This window comes from Bos taurus, chromosome 8, assembly GCF_002263795.3.
Source record: "Bos taurus isolate L1 Dominette 01449 registration number 42190680 breed Hereford chromosome 8, ARS-UCD2.0, whole genome shotgun sequence".
Taxonomy (NCBI): domain Eukaryota; kingdom Metazoa; phylum Chordata; class Mammalia; order Artiodactyla; family Bovidae; genus Bos; species Bos taurus.
In genome coordinates, this window is record NC_037335.1 from 50738999 (window position 1) to 50761539 (window position 22541).

Consider the following 22541-nt stretch of genomic DNA (forward strand, 5'->3'; position numbering starts at 1 on the left):
GCACCCACCCCCTGCTGAGCCTTGAGCGGGTCAATTTGGCTTTTGCACAGGGCTCACCTTCGACTGAGCGACTTCACTTTCACTTTTCACTTTCATGCGTTGGAGGAGGAAATGGCAACCCACTCCAGTGTTGTTGCCTGGAGAATCCCAGGAAAGGGCGGGGAGGAGGGAGTGGGTGGGGGGAGCTTGTGGGCTGCCGTCTCTGGGGTCACACAGAGTCGGACACAACTGAAGCGACTTAGCAGCAGCAGCAGCACCTTTGATCTGCAGACCCAAGGAAGGAAGTGGAAAAGGACTGCTCCTGCTGCTGCTGTGTCTTGGCCTTTATTGATACAGGTCTTATGTCAGAAGGAGATCTGCCTTGTATTTCTCACCATGAGGGTGTGGGAAATAAACGCTCATGTTTACTGTTTGTCTTCAAAGCTGTCGTGAGCGCTAATGCTTTAAGATCATCAAACAAAGGGTCAGTGTTAGCTTACTAAAATCCTTTGTCAAATAAAGCAGAAAACGAGGGGATCAATGGATAGATGGATATTTTCAACATTATCTTTACTAACTAAACATTGGCTGAGTACCTACTGTAATGTTCTCTCTCTCATGTGCATGCACACACACACGCACTCATACTCCACTTGCTGATCCTGTGCATCCTTCTTCAGAACTGTCCTAAATCTAGCCCCTCCACTCTGTCTCTGTCATTCTCACCTTGTTCAGAAATCCCTCACATTGCCTGTATTTTTCACAACAGCCTGGTTAATCTCACTTACTCCTTAGTGCCATCTCATCTTCTTTGCCGTGGCCAGGATAACCCTTTAAAAACAGAAGACCAACCATGTCACTTCACTCTCCTGCCTCACAGCTTCCGCTAACTCTGAATTGCTACAAGATAAAATTCGAACTCTTTGGCCTGGCTTACTCAGCTGCTCCATGTCCAGTCACAGAGTCCATCTCTAGTCTCTTTTTTCCCTCTTTTCATCTCTTCCATGCACTCTACATTGCCAACAATATAGACGTTTTGCTGGGAAAGAGAGCTGATTTCAAAACACCATTTGTTACCTTTGTGAAAATGGGTCTAAAGTCACTCACTCTTTCTGAACCTCACTTTTTTCCTCAGTCAAAGAGAAATTGTTTGTAAAAGGTAAAGATTGTGAAGATGTAAAGTATAATGTCAGCAGTTATCCAGCTCAGAGCTAGTTTTCTCTCTGTGCCTTTCCATCATCCCCTCTACCTGAGGTCTGTCTCCCTCTTTATGTGACAAACTCCTGTTCAGACTCAGGTCAACAGGCATCTTCTCTATGGATGTTTTTCTGCCTTCCCCAGACTGAGTTAGACATTTTCTTCTTTGGGCTCCCACAATAACTCATGGTATTTGTTATATCAAGATATGACAAGATATTATTATAAGATCCTTTACCAAAAAAAGGGTCTTTTTTAAAACTCTGTATCTTAGCTAGGCATGTAATACTGCCTCAAAAAACATGTGTGAACATGTGAATGAATATATGAAAGCATTATGTTGGGTTCTGCAGTCCAGTTCTTGAAAAATTCACAATCTTGAAGTGTGTAAAAACATCCACTCAAATAAGCATAATGTGAGCCTGACTGGAAGTAAGGCCTGGTTGAGTGAGAAGTAAATGTAAAGGCAGTTGGCTATTCTACCTGAGGACACAAGCCATTCTTATTTGAGCTGAGTCCTAAAGCATCCACGTGGAGTTACCTTTCCATTGTGCTTAATCTGCCCATGTGTTTATTATGTTCACTTCTCTCATATCCCATAGAACCCTAAATTTTGGTGGCAGAGAGCTAGAGAATTCTTAAACTTTGGCCAGCAATTCTCAGGAAATGTTGTAAAAGAACAGATAAAAAGTTTTTCATAGTGCAATTTTGAGTGCAATTGTAATTTTGCTTATAAACCCTGAAGCCTGTAAATTACTGACAAATCGTATATCTTTGAAAATGAAAACAGACTACACCGAGAAGATAAAGGTTTGAAAACTATAGAGCCATAAAAATCTTATGTTTTCATTATATACCTACTGAGGAATAGATATGTTTTTTTAAGAGTCTTAGTAATTAGACTGCCCAAGTGAAATTGAAAAATGATGAACCATGACATACCAATCTATTTTACTATGATGTATAGAATATTTCCTGCCCTGTTTTACAACATAGGAGGATGTTCAATAAAATTTTGAATATAGGATTTTTTTAAAGAAAGGATCTTTATAATATGATAAGCAATGAAAATCTAGAAATGCTCAATGCTGAATCCAATAGAGCATAACAATAATCATAAGTTAGAATTTTGTAGCCTCTTCTATATCCATCAGCTTATGGTTCTGATTGAACAACTCTAATAAATATTGAAATATCTTCCTTCAGTAGCACTGATTCCAAAATTAAATATCTCTGTTTTGTCTCCATTGTGTGGTCAGATTGCTTCCCTGATGAAAAACTGTATAGAATGTCCCAATAATGACAATTGTGGCTACCATTTATTCAGTGTATATAATGTGCCAGGCAATGGCTATATGAGATTTTTTATTTGGAAGGTTCATTAGAAACTTAAGCTTACCTTTTTAATTCCCTACATTACTAAAACTCAATTTATTTCATGACATATAAATCAGAAGCTTAGCAAGGTAAAAAAAAAAAAAAAGGTACCTAAGTACTGCTTTGAGATTTCTCCTGCAGAAGAAATAAAATATAGCTACTTAGAATGACAGAAATTGCGTTTAAAATGGCAAACCTGTAACATAAGAGAAACTCCACTTCTCTATGAGCCAAGAACAGTTACTAGGAAAAAAAGTTGGTCATCTTCGTTTTACTCACATCCCACTTACAGAATTCCTAAGTACTTTGGTTTCCCGAGGGCTTCCCTGGTGGCTCAGATGATACAGAATCCACCTGCAAGGTAGGAGACTGGATTTGATTCCTGGGTCAGGAAGACCTCCTGGAGAAGGAAATGGCTATCCATTCCTGTATTCTCGCCTGGAGAATTCTGTGGACAGAGGAGCCTAGTGGGCTACAATCCATGGGGTCACAAAGAGTCAGACAGAACTGAGTGACTGACATACTTTGGTTTCTCAAGATGTCACCTTCATGTGTTCAAATAGCAGAAGGGATTATGAGGGGACCTTCCTCCAGCTCCATCCAACTTCGGGAACTCATAGCAGCTTGTTAAATAGAATTCTTGTGTCTGGTGCTATGACTCAACTTTCATACCTTGAAACTCAAAATGATCAATATTTAAGATACAATGCCATATATAACTCATTTGGACTAAATGCCCCACCAAGATTGTGTTTATTTCTACTTTCTTATGAATAAAACTATTTTCTTTTTTTCAACTTTTTCAGAGAAAAACTTTATCTTATGAAAAATTTGAAAGAATATAAAGACACTAATGACCTAACTTCAAAATTATCACCTCATGAGTCAATATTATTTCATCTCCCTCTCCTGTTATTTACAGAAGATATCTACATGGTTCCAAAGTCAAATCTACAAAATTAATACTATTGGAGAAGTCTGACTTCTATCCCTGCCCACTCCCCATTTTCTTCTCTTTGCTCTATAGAAAACTATGTTTTTAGATTATTGTTAAATCCTCCCTTATTAAAACATAAGCAAAACATTTATATTTCAACTTCTCCTTTCTGAGATAAACACTGGTGATCTAGTGATTTTCAAAATATTTTAAAGTATTTGGAGCTTAGGCCGACTGTTACAGTATAGCAAATGTTACAAGACTACTAGCAGACTTTCAGGCCAAAAAGCAAGAAACATGGTAATTTGTATCTATTTCAAAAATAAATATTTATTTGAACACTATAACTTTAAGACCCCAATTTTGTGACCAAAAAGAGGAGGAGAAGGCAGTTAATTTTTATTAAAAGCATGATATTTGGGGGGAAAAGCAATAAAGAGTTTGTCTGGAGATGTGTAAATAGATAGTAGTGTTAAAGATATGTTCATACAAGTGGAGTATCTTCAAAACGCATTCCTTCAGGAAACACATTAACAGCAGGTTTCCTTCAGCAGCTCCTGCTGTTGCTGCTACTTCAGTCGCGTCCAACTCTTCCCAACCCCGTGGACTGCAGCCTCCCAGGTTCCTCCGTCCATGGGATTTTCCAGGCAAGAGTACTGGAGTGGGGTGCCATGGCCTTCCCCGTCCTTCAGCAGAGTGGGATTTTATTCACAAACCCTCAAAGTGGTCTTCTTTCTCACAGATCGAATTGCACAGAACATCATTAAGTCCCATTTGGAGACGTGTCAGTATACCATGGAGGAGCTGCACCAGCTGGCATGGCAGACCCACACCTACGAAGAAATCAAAGCGTATCAAAGCAAGGTATTCTGGGAAACGAAAGGGTTTTCTGTGACTTCTCTGACTTTCTCAGCCTCAGCCCTATTGACATTTCAGACTGGACAATCCCTTGCTGTAAGGACTGGCCTGCACATTGTAGGATGTCAAACATCATCTTTGGTCTGTACCTACTAGACGCCAGGAGCATGCCCTCCCACGTAGCTGCGACAGCCAGAATGTGTCCAGATATTGCCAAATCTGGAGGCAAAACTGCTCTGACTGAAAACCAGTGCCCTACTCGAGTGACAGAGGAGACTGGGCCCACATTGGATATGTTAGGACATCTCTTGGTGGCTTCCTTGGTCCAGGCAAGGAACGAGAGCAGTTGAAAATCATAGCAGTAATATTTGCAAACTTACTCTAGAAAAATATTAAACAACACATTCTGAATGTTTTCTTCTTGCCCTACATGTTAAAAAATGACCAGAGGAAAAAGGGAGAACTCATCCCCACGTTATTATAATTGGGATGTTGTTTTTATTATAATTATTATGATTTTGATTATTTCGTGTACATTAGAGAAGGTTTTAAGAGAAGGAATTTGTTGTTGTTGTTTTGACTCACATTATTTACAAGACTGAGATCCACAATCACAAAATCTACCAGTAAATTAACTTTTAGTAAAATTTATAAATGTGTCTATATCTAAATACATGACTATAACATACTGATTTTTCTCCAGTGGAACAATTAAATGTTGCCACTTTTACATGAAGGAGGAGACAAAAGCATAGCTATTATTATGGTCAATAAAAAAACAGAATCAACATACTTGGATTTCCAAAGAAAATAACCGAAGGATCAAAATACATTTCTGGATTCTGTTTTACTTAAGACAGTGATTTGATCTGATGTCTTTTCCATTGAAATTCTTTTTGTACCAAAGAGCAGTCTCCATAAGTTCTGGGAAAAGAACACAACATAGAAAAAACTTAGTGACAGTCGGATACACACTGAAAATAATTTTGTGGAAGTCTGTGAATGAAATTGCTATTACTGAGTGTAAGAGTTTGATTTTACAAAACAGACTAAGAGCTTGAGTTTGTTTAGGTGAGGAGAGGAGGAGAAAAAAACGATTAAAAAAAAATCTGTAAATATCGATCTTTATGTACTATTGCAATATTTCCATTATTTTAGCTTTAGTACTTTGATAATTGTGGTGTATCGAGGTCCAAATAAATCAAAACAACATCTTAGAAAATATCACCTCTCTTCTAAAGGGGGGTGAAAGCCCACCATTAACCCCCAAGTGACAGGTAAACGCCGGTTAGAGCAACCTTGAGTATTTCACTGAGTCTCCAAGTTGTTCTTGGCTCCATGTCCATTCTGTGTTTTCTCTCTTGAAGTCCAGGGAAGCACTGTGGCAGCAATGTGCCATCCAGATAACCCACGCCATCCAGTATGTGGTAGAGTTTGCAAAGCGAATAACAGGCTTCATGGAACTCTGTCAAAATGATCAAATCCTACTTCTTAAGTCAGGTAAGCAAGAAGATTCATTGCTGGGCGGAAGAGGGTCTATTTTAGACCAGGATGTGGTCCACCCTTAGCTGAGGTTGGTTCTAGAAAATCCTCCATCTGCTATGTAGCTCATTTTTACCACCCACACTGTCAGCCAACTCCCAAAGGAAACACTCAGTAATAAAAATGCCCTGATACTCATTCAGCTCGCCTTTGAAGTCAAATACAATTTTGCTTATTGAAAGTAGAGCTATTAATTGCAGAGGTTGAGATACCCAGCTTGACAGGCAGTGCAAGTAATTAGCGTGTCAAGGTGGCTGAATTGCTGAGCTGGCTCTAAAATGTACTACTTGTCTGCTGTTGGGGGGCTGGAATCCAGGCTAGCTGAGCTCTGCCTCTGTGGTCATTTCCAATCATTTTAATGAGGATAGCCTGCAGCAAGAATACACTGGGAAAAACTCACTCTGCTCTAATCTTTCCTCCCCCTTCTCTCACACATACTCCCTGATACATGCACAGTCACTTAGGAAGTACCTCAAGAAACTGCACGTGGTTCACTTTGCAGCTGCCATTACCCAAGCAGGAAAACTATTTACTTGTCTTTCTCGGCCCCCTTTGAAAATAAAAAATAAGAACCACTCTGGTGTTTACATAAAGGGCTACAGCAAATAATAATAATATAATTTTATATATGTAATAGCACACATATACATGTTTAAGTTTACCTATGACATCTTTTTTTAATCTCATGTGCTCAATATGGTTTCCATCTTATAAATGAGGAAGCAAAGATTCAAAGAACTGAAGGGCTGTGTTCGATACCACCTAGCCAGTACCTGGCAAAGCTGGCTTTTGAACTTGAGTCAGATAAAATGATTATTCTAAGTTATTGCTGCTTCTTTACCAAATGATTAAAAAGGAGGTGCAAATCTTGACTCAAAGGTGAACTTGATGTATTTGTTGCTGGGTTAAAAATCACCCTAAAACTTAGTTCAAACAACAATAATAATTCATTTTGCTCCCAAAGCTGATTTGAGCAGGTCTCAGCGAGGGATGGCTTGTCTCTGCTTCCTGTGGTGTTCACCAAGGCAACGTGACTGAGGGCAGGAGGACCCCCTTTCACGTTGGCTCATGCACAGGACTAGCAGTTTGTGCCAGTTGACAGCTCAGAGTTCAGTCAAGGCTTTGGGCTGAAGGGCCTCAGTTCCTATCCATGTGAGCCCCTCCACAGACTGCTTGGACTTTCTCACAGCATGGTTGCTGGCTTTCAAAAGTTAGCATTTCAAGAGAACAAGACAGAAGTGCATAGCGTTTTTCTGATGTAGCTTCCAAAGTCTCAGAGTGTTATTTCCAACTGACTAATAAGTCAAGGCAGTGATGAAATCCACCTTGGTTTAAGGGTAGGAGACACAGAATGTAAGGGGTCAGGTAAAGTGCCTTCCATATTGTAGATACTGAATAAGTGGTTCCTATTATTATTTTAGTCAGAAAAGCATTGTGTCCATTAATATTTGTGAATTCCCAATATGTAAGCCCCTATGCTAAGGTGACAGATGAGGGAAAGCAGAGAAATCAGCAGAACAAAGAAATACTACACCAGACTAAGAAAGACACCAGGGATACCTCGGGGTACCCCACATGTGTAAGCAAATCATCTGTGTGACGTTCTCATGCAAATGTGTGACTTCTGACTGTGGATGTCACTTTCCTCCCCATTGTGGGGCAAAAGCCCCATGCAGTCGTTCCTCAGGATGTCAGTAAGTATTCAGAGGGACAAGCGGAAGTAGTGAACTAATTCATTTAATAAAGATTTATTAAGCATGTACTATGTGCCAGGGACTTTTCTAGGTCCTGGAGATATAACAATGAATAAAATAGGCCACAATTGCCTATGGCTACAGACAAGGGCCCTTGCCACTATTGAACTAACAGCAAATTCAGAAATGTTAGGCCCATCAAGGCTGAACAAACTACTTCTTGATGGGCTTTCAATAAACCTTTGATCTGTGAATGTTGATTATAACTCCCTGGAGTGGATAGTGCTCAGTATTTTGCCAAAACTTGTTTGACCTCTTTAAGAAACCCTTGTGTCAAAGACATGAATACATAAACGGCACCCTCAGGAAACATCCTGAAGGTGTCCTTAGGTCATCATATGCAGAAATATAAACAGACCGTGTTAAAAACTGAAGTAGCGTGCAAGTTTTCCCAATACCAAACTTCTACGAAAAGTTAACAGACGGCAGTTGCCTGCCACAAAGCTTCTTTCTGGGCCACTTATCATCACCTGTGAATTTGAAGCTAACTTTAATATTAGTCAAAAATGGTGGGGGAGGGCGGAATGCATGCTTCCAAAGAAAACATTGTTGCCCTCCATTTTAGTCACCTTTAAAGTATGTTTTATCTTTCATTCCTCACATAGGCATCAAGAGCTTTATTTGTAACATGGTTCTTTTTTACTTGGGAAGGAATCTTGAGATGTTTCTGAATGTGTATGTCTATGAGTCTGTGTGTATTTTAAAGTTTTTTGATGTCTCTTGACCTACATGCAGTAGTAAGGTCTTTATTATTGTGTATATATACATAACTTTTTTTCTCATAGGTTGCTTGGAAGTGGTTTTAGTGAGAATGTGTCGTGCCTTCAACCCATTAAACAACACTGTTCTGTTTGAAGGAAAATATGGAGGAATGCAGATGTTCAAGGCCTTAGGTGAGTTCACCTTTGGTGATGACACAGTTTTATTACTACCATCAGTTTCTCCACTTAGATAATAACTGGTAAAAGAAATGTCCTGATTCTCTAATGAGAACTAGTAACTCATTCTTTGATAAGGGTTGTACTAGGTGAGCCTCCAATGTTTCATCTAACTCCTCTGATTTTACAACTGTGCCTCCAAATATCAAAAGAAGGAAGGGAACATGGACTCTCTTGATACCAGCCATGCTTCATTCAGAAGTCAATGAAAACTGACTCTAAAGAACTGGGATGCATTCTAAGCACTCTGTAGGATCAGGCTTTCTTTTCCTTTCTAGCTTACTGCTTCACAAAGTATAACATATAGACCAGTGGTGGTCCATGGGTGACCTCTTAGTTTCTTATGCAAGTTTATAGTCATGAACTAAGGTGTTTAAAGGAGGAAGCCTTTCACTTGTTTTGCGCCCAGAGTCACGGGTTCTCCCTGTTAATTCATGGAGTTCTGAAAGCACACACAGCATGGGTGCCAACTAGCCCTAAATGATCCCCAGACCATTCTAGTGGGAGGGCGGGATAGAGTCAGTCTCTGGAAGTGTGTCATTCACTTCCAGCCATCAGTGTATGGGGTGGATAAGAATGTTAGCAAAGACGGACGGATGCCAGGAAAGGTTTTAACTATTGGCAGTGTCATTTGTTCCATATCCTGCCCACAGACATCAAAGAAGGCCACTTCCCTTTCACCTTTTGTGCTGTTAGCTGATACGGTAGCCAACAGCAAGTCCACCAGGGCCGGCAGTGTTTCCCTCCTGTAGCTGATACACATCCATGTCATCTCCAAAGCTAGATTTTCAAGAAAGGAGGAAAAACATTGGCAAGCAACTTGGGTATATTTCCAGCTTCATAAAATAAACATTTACCAAGGATCAGTGTAGGGATGAAGCATTGTTTTGGGAGGATCCACAACGGCTAAGCACCTGACCTGCGCGTCATTCATTAGAAGGTAAAAAGGAATGAATGTTTGCTCCTCAATCAAATTTGCAGGAAATTACAGGCACTTTATTGACAGGCACTTTATCTCCATTCTCTTAGTTTGAGGCCCATGGACATCCTACATCGCCAGTGACATCCTATAAGTGCCACTAAAAATGACAGCCCTTGGCCCGTTATACATAATATTGTAGGTTTTCTGTGAATGCTATCTCCGTACTAAAGGATCCTCAAATCACTAATTTAAAATTTTTCAGTTGGAACTAATTTCAAATTTACAAGATTAAAGTGGGATTATATAGTCCCAGTTGGATATTACAATGGGTGTATACTGTTTCTATCTGCCCTTCATTGGTAATTTTTACTTTCATTACCTGGTCAAGACAGTGCCCACTTTTCTCACTCACAATGATCACTAAATCACTTCTCAGGTTTTCCTGATGGTTCAGCAGGTGAAGAATCCACCAGCAATGCAGGAGACACAGGAGATGTGGGTTTGATCCCTGGGTTGGGAAGATTCCCTGGAGAAGGGAATGGCTACCCACTTCAGTATTTTTGCCTGGAGAATCCCATGGACAGAGGAGCCTGGTCATAGGGTCCCAAAGAGTCAGACACAACTGAATGACTAAGCACACAGCAGAGTACAAATCATTTCTCCTGGTCAGCAACTTGGAAATATTTTTCCTTTGTGCTTAGTACACAAGACCTTAAACAATTTCTTGATTATGGGACTTTTTCTTACTGTTATACCATTCTATTCAAATATTTTCACTTGATTTGCCTTCTTTTCTAGGTTCTGATGACTTAGTGAATGAAGCATTTGACTTTGCAAAGAATTTGTGTTCCTTGCAGCTGACTGAGGAAGAGATTGCTTTGTTCTCCTCTGCTGTTCTGATATCTCCAGGTAAAAAAAAAAAAAACAAAACAAAAACCTGTTTTGCTATCTTTAACATAAATTGCACCTACCCAAGCCAAGGTTCGCTGGTGAAACTTTCAAAGAACTATATTTTCTTTAGCAAGCTTGTGGTATTTTTGGACAATTCAAAGAAAAGTACCCTCATGTTAATTTGAATGATCCATTTTGTCTCAAATGCAAGAATAGGGTGTGTGGTAAGGTTGACTCCAGATTCAGAAAAGCATCATCATTTCTTAAAGGATAAATGAAGACAAATAGTGGCCTGAGTTATAACTAAGATCTATTTTGATTTTAAGAATAAAGGACACAGAAAAAATGTCCAATAAGGTGAGACTTAGAAATATACTTGAATGAACAAGCCAACATAGGGATTAAAAAAAGTAAAACACATACTTTCTTTTCTTTAAATATCTGTTTCACTTGCCTCTCTATCCAAATTATTGTTAGCGTTCTTAATTCAGGCAAATGCTGGCACCACTTTGTTGTTGTTTAAAGCAATATTAGAAGCTTTAAAAGGAGGTAAGGACAGCAGAGGAAAAAATGGCTCCTACTAAAGACTGGAAAAGGAAGAACCTCTGATGTGGTGGTAGACACTCTAGAACAGGTTCTATCATCAGGTATCTGGGTGACCTTAAACACTTCACCCCTCAGAATCTCAGTTTCCTCACCTGCAAAGAGGGTTGAGTTTCATAATAATAAAGACACAGTCTAGCTCTGAAATGCAATAAACAGCGGAAAGTTTTCAAAGCAGGTTAAGGTGTGACATTTATAGATCAAATGGCACTATAGTCATTGAAATTCTTTTTAAAAGCATGTGCCAGTTTGAAACTGTATAGAATCCTCATAAATGCATGGTTCCTTCCTCAACCAGAATGAAAAGTCAGAGCTGCTCATTCAGTCATCTGTTGGGTTAGATTTGAGGTCAAGGAATAGCAGTGTCATTAACATTTCTCTATAGAAAGAAAGACACATTCCTGGTCATTTTTATGGTCAAGAGACTCATTCCTTCTATAAACCATTTATCTCTACAGACTTGCTCTTTTCTCTTTTCTTACACTTAGCACATTTTTCAGTGAGGCTGGAAGAAATTAATCTTCCTGGTGATGAGACTTGTTGACATACCACTCTAGCTATGTGTACCCATAATACAGCCTTTACACTTTGTATCTGGTAGACTTTATTTACTTATTTTTTAATTTTTTAATGATTTAAAAAATTTGATTCTGTTTTTTTATTACTTTATCAAAAATGGAAGTTAGTTATCAATTGGTATCTTATGACTAACAGTTTCTCTTGTGGCTCTAAAATAAAGTTGTTCCTCCAAGCTTTTCCCTTTTTTTTTTTTTTAAACCCTAGAAGGTTTTCCAGAATTGGCAGCACAAAGACAAATGGAAGAAGTGACAAGAAAGATTTATTTCTGGTAGCAACCAAATGCCAAATAATTTTCCTCCTGCCATTTTCTCATTGCATTTGCTTCTTCCTATCAATTATAGTTCAGTAGAAGATTAAGCCTGCAAGTCTGTGATGAGGCAGGTGGTTTCACTCTGATTCCTGCTTCCTCAAAGGAAGCAATACAAAATTCACTGTCCTCTTAGGAATGTGTGTGGCAAATCAGTAAATTCCTAGCAGCAAATATTTAAGACACAATATATCAAATTTAAACAATCCATGAAGATAATTGCCCCATTTGAAAGGCAAACATGCTTCTTATGAGTGAAAAATCAGCTGAACTATGAGCCTTTTTCTAGGAAGAACATGCTAAAGCCATCAAATTCCAGAGTATGGAAGCGACGCATGAGGTTTAGCTTATTCTACCTGGTGGGGAATGTTCCAGCCCTGGTCACAGACCCACACTCAGAGGCTTTTAGAAGCAACTCCAAGATACCATGTTTGCCACCTTGGCATAGTGTCATATTCAGAGGGGAAAGACAGTATTCCAGCCTGCGGAGGCTCCATCTCATGCCAGACCCACCCTTCCGCCCAGGTTCTTGCCATAATAGTTACTGTCTATTCAGCTCCGGATGGTTTAGGGAAGGGAGAAGCAGGGAAACTTAATGTATTCTGATTGACAATGGTCACTAAAGGTTTTTGTGCTCACTTACGTAAGGGTTTGCTTAACTGTTGGCTAGACTTGTCCTGGCCCTGTCTAGGATTACAGAATTGAGTTTCTCACCTGACCTGAACTGTGTTCAGAAGGATCATGTGAAGTTCTTTTCCATGAGTATTTGTTCAGCATTTGGACACTCCGGGTGTCTCTTCACTGAAGTTTCAACCTAAGGCATTGATGCCGGACAGAATTTTGTCACCACGGTATAAAGCATCTAGGAAGAAAGAAGAACGAAATGAAACAACAAAGAGAGGGAGGGAGGAAAGAAAAAAGAAAGTAGGAAAGCCTAAAGGAAAGGAGGGATTATCCCAGCCATTATTTAAATATTCAATATAGAAAAAGAGGACACGGGATTAATTGTTATGTTGATTCATGTTGATAGTGTATAAATTATAACAGCTTATATAAAAGAAGAGAGATCCTGAATACCAAAAATGCTCCTTTACAATAGATTTTCTTCACTTCTATAATTCATTTCTTCACAAATCATTGACTTACACTTTGAAAGAAAATCTAAGCATATGTCCAGAGAATGAGTTAGAGATGTAAACTGTCACAGACAGTAAGACACATGCAGCGTCTTTGAATCACTGTGTCCTTACCTCCACCCCAATTTTCTGGCAGTGTTTTGTGTACATTACTGTCCTCATGGCGTTGCTTATAAACTATTTGTTTTAGAAAAATAATTACACGTCTTCAGAAGCAATTTAGACTAATTTGAATTAGGTCTAAATCTCAGCACTTACATAGGTAGGTGAAATACAACGAAGTTTACCTTCTGTCCCCTTCCTACCCACCTTTTCCTTTCTTAGACCGAGCCTGGCTGATAGAACCAAGGAAGGTCCAGAAGCTTCAGGAAAAAATTTATTTTGCACTTCAACATGTGATTCAGAAGAATCACCTGGATGATGAGACCTTGGCAAAGGTAGGTTCTCGAAGCACAGACCCCCTGTCACTGACAGAGCCCAGTGAGCAGGGGAGGGCTAGTCACATAAGGCAAGGGACATTTCTCATCAGCAACAAGGTCTGAAGGTTACCAAAGGTGGCATAAACTTCAAGTGTGCATTTTAAAAGGGACACTGCTGCTGCTAAGTCGCTTCAGTTGTGTCTGACTCTGTGCGACCCCAGAGACGGCAGCCCACCAGGCTCCCCTGTCCCCAGGATTCTCCAGGCAAGAACACTGGAGTGGGTTGCCATTTCCTTCTCCAATGCATGAAAGTGAAAAGTGAAAGTGAAGTTGCTCAGTCGTGTCCAACTCTTAGCGACCCCATGGACTGCAGCCTACCAGGCTCCTCAGTCCATGGGATTTTCCAGGCAATAGTACCAGAGAAAAGGGACACTAGGAAACTATAATAAGCTGAGAACACAATAACTTCTTAGTCAAGGATGATACTGATGGGTCTGAACTCCAGATAGAGGAAGACGCATTATAGGAACTGAGGGTGCTTATCTGAAGAACAAAAGCAAGGAAACAAGTCTTCAAAAATCACATGTGAAGAAAGAGGAGACTTTGCGCCACTTGGGAGTCTGGTCTGGACAAAAGAATGGTTAGATTTTTATTCAAAATAAGGAAGAACTATAAAAGGATGAGAACTGCTGAACAGAGAGTAGACCACTGAGTGGAGTGAGGTCCCTGTCTATGGTCAGATTCTTAGAGATTCTGCCTTGTTTCCTTTCAGATATGTTGTTAATGGCAGTCCTACCCAGAGTAGAAGATTAGACTGATGCCTTGTAAATTTTCCTTCAACTCTAATCTCCTCACCTCTAATCTGGGATTCTTTCAAAATGAAGTATCTCAAGGGCAGACTGCATGCACAGCGCTTTGCATTTCATTCACAATTCAACTTAATTAAAAATAGTGATCCTTTAGAAGAATTCTGGAAAAAGTTATGTACCAACATAAAATGATCATAAGAGGAATAAGGAGTTTTCTAATGATACCTAGCATTATTTTAGATCCTAAAGTATCTTAAATTTCTTAAGAATTGGAGTTTTTTTTAGAGGTTAAGCAACGAAGAAGTGGAGCTTATCCTCAGTTACAGATGACAGTTATCCGACTCTATATTTTTATCATTAAAACTCTCCCACTCTGCTCTTGAAGTTCTTTATTTTAAAGGGTGGAGAGGGAAGGGGGACTCTGCTAGGAATACTATCAGATTTTACTTTGCACATACAGAGTACTACAATAAAAAACCTCCATGAGTTAAGTATGCTGCTTCATTATAGTAACATTTTGCTAAAATTAACACATCACTAGGAAGAACATTTCTACACCGTAGAGTGATAGTCTCTTTGATGTAACTTGTCACTTATCACATGGGCAAGGACAAATCCTATGCTCTTCATACCTCAATTTTCTCCCAGATAAGAGCAAAACTTCAACATGCTTTCAGATATACTAGGCAGAAATGGTGATACTGTGGGTATATGCATCTGCCTTTCTGTTGCTGTGCAGCATGTATGCATAAATGCATCTGGTTAGTTAATGTTGGCAGGAAGAATGTTTCTTGCATTTGGATCCCCCAAAGACTTTATTCCCCATATTTACCACCCTAAAATCCAGAGTTAGACAAAAACTATTCCACTTCAGGGGATCATCTTCTTATCAGAAAACCATGGTTCTTTTGTCTGTAAAATGAAGATTATAATTTCTTACTCCTATACAGAAGTATAGGTTCAAATGAGATACATACACTGCATAAATTCTAACACACTGCAACATGGTGATTATTACTTCCCCAAGACAGTAACCCTTGTGCTTATACCATTTGCTACTACTTGGTTGGTATCCTGATGGTGATCTGAGGTATTTGCGGGTAGGAAGAAGACAGAAATTGAAGATGAAAAATATGTAATAGCAAAAAAAAAAAAATTAAAACACCAAGTAAAGTCAGCTTAACTCTCCTTTTCCCATCTTTAGTGGGAAAAGTATACAATTATTTTATTTCTTAAGAATAATTAACATATAACATTATATTAGGCTTAGGTATATAACATAATGATTCAATATTTGTATATGCTGTGAAGGGTCACGTCCGACTTACAAAGACTCGGACATGACTGAGCAACTGAACTGAACTGATATGTTGTGAAGCGAACACCGCAGTAAATCTAGTTAAATCCATTCAGTTCTTTGCTTATGGAAAGAGAATGTTGTAAATCTGGGAATCAGAAAAAGTGTTAGAAAGGATAATTTCTTATATAAAATTCACTGGAGTCAAATGACAAAGCATTACTTCCACTAGTCATGTGTGGATATTGAGTTTCTGTGTGGCCCTTTCACTGTAACGGTCATCATTTGATAGGAAGTTATGTGAACCAGGGGCTTCCCTGGTGGCTCAGAGGGTAAAGAGTCTGCCTGCAATGCAGGAAACCCAGGTTTGTTCCCTGGATCAGGAAGATTCCCTGGAGAAGGGAATGGCTACCCACTCCAGTATTCCTGCCTGGAGAATTCCATGGACAGGGAAGCCTGCTGGGCTACAGTCCCTGGGGTCGCAAAGAGTCGAACATGACTGAGCGACTAACACTATGTGAACTAATGTGGAGGGACCATGAAATGGAATGAGAATTGGGTTCTCATTTCTCCCTGCTCTGGACCGTGTGGTTTTGCATAAGTCACTCCATTTGTCTAAGTCTCAGGTTCAAGTGTGTTGGGGAAAGGGAAGGGACAGGCAAGTCTCTTAAGTTCCTGACTGCCTTCATACTCTAAGGACAATGGCGCCATTGACATATAGGGACACCCACTCATCAAACCCATGCTCTCCAAAAGAAATAAACAGCTTTATTTAAATCCAAGGAAAACTATTCCGCCATACCACAGATACTTCTCATATTTTCAGAAATGTATTCTTTCACCTTCGTAGCATGGAGCTCTTCTGCCTCCATGACACCCCTAAAAGAGTGGCCCCTCTGGGCAATCGGGTACACAGTATGAAGCTTATCTCCAGAAAAATGTGCACATATGCAACTGCTATATTCAAGTCCAGGGGTGTGGGTTATAGTCTCAGTAAGTGGGGTGGATCTGCCTCTGTGCAAATGACAAAGACTGTTAATAGCCAGCCAGTTTGACTCTGAACAGGTGTAGCCGGCTTCAAGTGAGGTGCAGGGTTCAGACATAATCATTAGATTTCATCTTGAAAAAACTGTCTCCAAAACACTTTCTGCATGCCCAGTTCCTGAAATTAAAGTTCAAGTAGCAATGCCTTATACTTTTGACCAAACTTGGACCTGGAGAGGATTTTAAAATCAGGAATTTTAATCCATTAACTAAAAGTTCTCAACCCCTGTGTATTAATCAGTTTATTTATTTTTTGGTTTGTTTGGGGTAAAAATAAATAATCTAGTTTCTTCTTTTCATGATCATAATGATAATATGTACCATATATATAATGAACCATCAGACTAGCTTAGTTATTCTGCACAAGTGACTTGACCTCTGTGTCTCGGTTTTCTTATTTGTAAAATGTGATTAAAGATAGTATTGATGTCATATGGTTATTTTGAGGACTGAATGAGATCAAATATAAGCATGGTACATGATTCATAACCAACATGTAAGTGCTGTTGTAGCTGCTGTGGACAGAAGAAACTTTGTTTCTGTAGGGAAATGTTTTATCCAAGAAATGGGTATATTTGAACTAATAGCTGATGAATGCTGTTTCAAAGGATGGAAGTTAGAGGTTTAGGGAGGTGAAGTATGGCATTCCAAGTGATGGGGGCAATGCTATATGTATAATAAAATATACACTGTATGCAGACCCTGAATAATAGTTAGATTTGGCTGGATCCTGGATTGGAGAAATGAGGAAATGAGATAACACTAGTCATTCTCACTAAAGCTCACAAAAGAAATACATATATATTGGAGAAGGACATGTCAACCCACTCCAGTATTCTTGTCTGGAAAATCCCATAAACAGAGGAGCCTGGCAGGCTACAGTCCATGGGGTCACAAAGAGTCAGATACCACTGAGCAACTAAACATGTATATACATATATGGGCTTCTCTGGTGGCTCAGACAGTAAAGAATCTGACTGCTGGTTCAGGAAGATCCCCTAGAGAGAGGAATAGCTACCCACTCCAGTATTCTTGCTTGGAGAATTCTATGGACAGAGAAGCCTGGAGGGCCACAGTCCATGGGTCACAAAGAGTTGGACATGACTGAGTGACTATCACTTACTATGTATATATATGTATATGTATGTATATATGTATATGCATATATACACATATATTTTTAAGCCCCATATGACTAGGGGAGGCAGCCCATCTGTTCTCTGGGCTTCACTTTTTTTTTTGTCTCCTAAATAAGGAGGTTGGACTGGATGGTCGTTAAGGTCCCTTCAGTATAACATTCTTTGACTCTAGAAGAGAAAAACAAAGGTTGCTTCTAACATCTTTTGCCTCCCAGTATTCAGTCCTGTGCAGTAGTTTTAAGGACTCTTTAGATGTTCTGCCACTACAATAAGTGAATAAATAGATTTCTCCAGGTCTTGCAGATTCAAATGAGTACTCTGTGCACTACAGTACTGAATTTAAGGTGATATTCTAGTCCCAAAGCATCCACTGTTTATAAACCCCACATCCAGGGGTCAGCATTCCTATCAGGCTTTCTGTTTCTGGCAGAACAACAAAACTGCCATCAACAGAGAGCGGAATTTTTCTAATGTGGCAGTAGCAAGTTTCTAAAGAAAAGCTTATATGAGGGAAGGTTTACACAGCCCTACTTTACAGTGTTAATTGAGAGTTTTATCTGAAAGAAATCACTCCTAGTCACTCTCACTTTAGTAAGCACTATTAGGATACAGATTTAGGAAAAAAAAAAAAAAAACAGCTGTGCTGACTCATAGATAGGGTCTATGGAGCAAGCAGACACTGATGGAGAGATCATTGAAAACTGCCAAGGGTCATTTACAATGAGTTTCATTGCTGTCTCAGTAAGATCAAGAGAGACTATGTCATGATTAATAATGGGATGTTTACTCCTGAAGCCTGCTTATTCTTTGTGGAGAACACTAGATGTCACATTAGAATTCCTAGCAGGTGGGCCTGGGATTCATCAGTTTAATCTTGAACAGCACAGTCTGTCCAGTCACCGCTTGAGTCCCTGCTCAGATGATGTGGCCTCATGGTCTGAGCCTCCCCATTCTCCTTCATATTTAGTTACTGCTGCTGCTAAGTCGCTTCTGTCATGTCCGACTCTGTGCAACCCCATAGACGGCAGCCCACCAGGCTCCCCCGTCCCTGGGATTCTCCAGGCAAGAACACTGGAGTGGGTTGCCATTTCCTTCTCCAGTGCATGAAAGTGACTAGGCTCCTTCGTCCATGAGATTTTCCAGGCAAGAATACTGGAGTGGGGTGCCATTGCCTTCTCTGCATATTTAGTTAGGAATTTGTTTTATATTTAATTTTTTGTACTTTATTAAACTACAACATACGTGCGGAAAGTTCTTAACTCATCAGTGTTTAGCTCAATGAATCATCACACAGTTAACATACCAGTGTAACCGCTGCCCAGGTTAAGACCAGGCACCCCAGAAGCCCTGCTCAGCTTTCCCCAAGTGGGATATACCCTGTAAAATAATGTAAGAAGAGGCAAGATTACAGAAAACAGTTCAACAGATCATCCAAGATTTCTAATTCCAAATCAATTCTCAAGAAACAGCTTTCTTAGGGAATAGTTTTCTACTTCAACCTACATGTATAATGAGTGTGTATTGTGTGCCAGATGCAGGGGAGGGAGCAAAAAATAATACACAGTCTTGGCCCATGAGTGCTTTCCTTGAGGAGTCCCTGAGAGAGATCAGATTATTTCAACTCATGTTAGTCATTTATAGTTTGCTGGCATACACCATAGGTCCCACACCCAGAAATTTTAGGGATTGTCTGTCAGACTAATAGTCTATAAGAAGGAGAGAGGTGGTCTTTGTTTGTTTTTTGGCTATTCCACAAGACATTCAGTATCTTAGTTCCCTGACCAAGGATGGAACCTGTGCCCCCTGCCATGGAAGCTCTGAGCCTTAAACCACTGGACCACCTGGGAAGTTCCAGAAGAGAGGTTTTGATGTTACTCCTCATTCATGAAGTTGCAAGTTGATGTATTGGTTAGGACTCTTGAGTTACAAGGAACAAGAACCAACTCCCACTAGGAAAAGCAAGAAGAAAATAATAAAACTAATGGAGAGAAATCTGATGGAACCTATGGTCAGAAATCCAGCCCCCTTTCAGGAAATGCTGGGACAAGAAATTGGGAAGCCTTCAGAATTCTTCATCTCACAAGTTTCTCTCTCTTTAGGTACCTGCTTTCTTCTTCTCCCTCTCTGAATACCAGTTTTCTCTGCTTCCTTGGTCTTGGTGAAATATGGCTAGCTCTTAGCTCCTTAGGTCACTACAAAGTAATTTAGAAAGTAAGTTGTTACATTTAGAAAGTAATTTGCTGGCTCTCCATCTGATTCCAGATTCCAATCCCAGCTGAACCAAGTGTCTGCTTCCACTTTAGTCAGCCATTCCCAGAGTAGAGAAAACATCCCATACAGCATGGATGTCAGGTGGAGTAAGGATGGTGGAAAAGTCTAGCCCAAATATCTAGATTTAGCTAAACAAAAACTCCAAAAAGAGTGAATGGAGAAGACGAATGGATGTGTAGCCTCACTGGGTATTTCCTGCCTTTATCAGTGCTTCTGCAGTTTCTTCTTCTTTAATCAAGCCATTATTGACTTCCTGCTTCATGTTGGAAGGCATCATGATGGCTTGAAAGCCCACATGAACACAATCTCTAGTTTTCACCTTTGTATGTTCCATTTGTTCAACATCAAATGTGCCAATTATAAAATTGTGGGTTTTCTCATAAAACCAACCTTTGGAAAGAAGCATAGGATTATTATCTCTTCTCAAAGAGCTATTTTTCTTCTTATAGACCCCTGTAGGTATAAGCTAAAGCTTCCTTCTTACAAGAAATGTTTATCATAAGAGAGTGAGATGAGTAGATGAGTGTGAAAATGCCTTTTTCTAGACCCTCTGTCTACTTCTGCCATGGGGATTATTTAAACATGATGAAATCTCATGATGATTTGAAATCAACTACCCCTTCCATCTCCAAGTGCTTTTAGATCACCACCCCAGCTATTTAAAAAGTTGTTGAGCCTTCAACTACTGCTGAGGCTTCTCTGAGCTCCTTTTGACATTGGGTTTCCCAGCTGCAGTACATAATATCTTCTCAACCCAGAGTTTGAACCCACTTCTCTTGTGTCTTCTGCGTCGGTAGGAGGATTCTTAACTACTGAGCCTCCTGGGGAAACCCCAACACACAATATGTGTGTGTATTCTCAGTCACTTGTCATGTATGACTCTTTGCAACCCCATGGACTATAGCCCATCAGGCTCCTCTGTCTGTGGGATTATCCTGGCAAGAATACTGGAGTGAGTTGCCATTTCCTCCTCCAGGGCATCTTCCTGACCCAGGGATCAAATCTGCATCTCCTGTATTGCAGATAGATTCTTTACTGCTGAGCCATCTAGGAAGCAAACATACAATATATAGAGAATCAATTTTGGTTGCTTGTTTAGGGGCTAAGCTGGTTTCTTGTCCTCCATGTTACTTGGCTGAACAAACATGACCTTGACTATTTCTTTCCTTGAGGGAAGCATTACAGTCATAGATGGCTTGTATTGACTCACTTAACCCTCACAACAAGTCTCTGAGATAGGGATTGTCATAATTGTCATCTGACAGATAAAGAAGCTAATAGGTTAAGTGACTTGTCCAAGATCATACAACTGTAAAGAGCAAATCAGGGATTCAAATGCAGACAGTCTGGCTCATTGAAAGCCCATATTTTTATCACTAGACTAATCCTCTTTATATAGTATTTGTGTTTTATAGGGAACTCAGGAAATTTCATTACTTGTCTCTCACCAAACTAATAGAACCAAGCAAATGAAACCTTCCCTCTCTAGATATGATAATTTCTTAACAGCCTCCAGAAAAGAAGCTAACTTGACACTCAGTTACCAGGACTATTTCTTACATGATAAAGAATTTGTCAATTTTTAAAAACAGCTGTAAATTTATAAGATTTGAATCTCTTAACAGTGCTTCTCAAAGTCTATTCTATGGACCCAGTGCACCAGTATCCTCAGGATATGTATTTCAAACATGAAATCTGAGCTCCCCATCTAGGTTTCATGAAACAGAATCCCTACAAGTGGATTGCAGTAATCTGCATTTTTAGGAAGCACCGAGCGATGCTTGTGCACACCAAAGATTGACAAGCATTACAGAGTTGCATCTGGGTGTTTTAGGAACTCCGCACATCATCAGTTCAACTGCAGATGATTATAGAAAGCTTTCAAAGCCTCTATGCATTCAGTAGCTATTTCAGGGAGAATTGTAATGTGTAAGAAGTTTTCCGAAATTGTTACAGTCTCCTTCTGTGTGAACCAGCTGGTTAAGAAAGCTTGAATAATTTCCCAAGGGACTCTAGTTAGTGGACATTTGTACACTCTTTACCTATGAAAATATAGAAAAGACACTGCTTTCCACCAGGATTCAAATCAAATCTTTCCGAATGTGATTCTGATTATCTTTCTTAAAATTCTTCCAAAGACCGTGAGACCTAGCATAACCTGACTATGCAGCCTCCCCAGCTTTATCCTTGAACATGCTCACCCACTGCTCCAGGGACACTGAACTTCTTTTAGTTCTAATACCACATATGGTCCTGGAACATATTATACACCCCCCAGCCCCAGCATCTGGTTAGCTCTCTCTCTCCCTTCAGAGCCCAGCTTCAATGGTCCTTTCTCCGAAGTGCCTACCTTACAGAAGTCAGAGCATCCTATTATCTACCACTTCTCCTAGCAGTGTTCCTCCATGGCACTTGCCACAGTTTTTCAGTCTGCTTTTGACTGTGTGGTCATATTCATCTGTCTTCTCACATAGATTATAAGCAATGACACTACTGTTTGTGAACTCTGGTGTCTAGTAGAAGTGTCTGCTACCAGTTTAAG

At 39.7% G+C, this 22541-nt stretch overlaps 1 protein-coding gene across 2 annotated transcripts in view; it reads left to right on the forward strand.

Moving 5' to 3' along the window:
- The window catches only part of RORB (RAR related orphan receptor B), a 211005-nt gene that overhangs the window by 179610 nt on the left and 8854 nt on the right, over window positions 1-22541 (forward strand). For both annotated transcript variants that reach the window (NM_001192658.1, XM_015472501.3), the window contains 5 exons: window positions 4233-4354; window positions 5716-5848; window positions 8430-8537; window positions 10303-10413; window positions 13345-13457. In NM_001192658.1, coding sequence (NP_001179587.1) covers window positions 4233-4354; window positions 5716-5848; window positions 8430-8537; window positions 10303-10413; window positions 13345-13457 — 587 coding nt within the window. The remainder of the gene's footprint in view (window positions 1-4232; window positions 4355-5715; window positions 5849-8429; window positions 8538-10302; window positions 10414-13344; window positions 13458-22541) is intronic.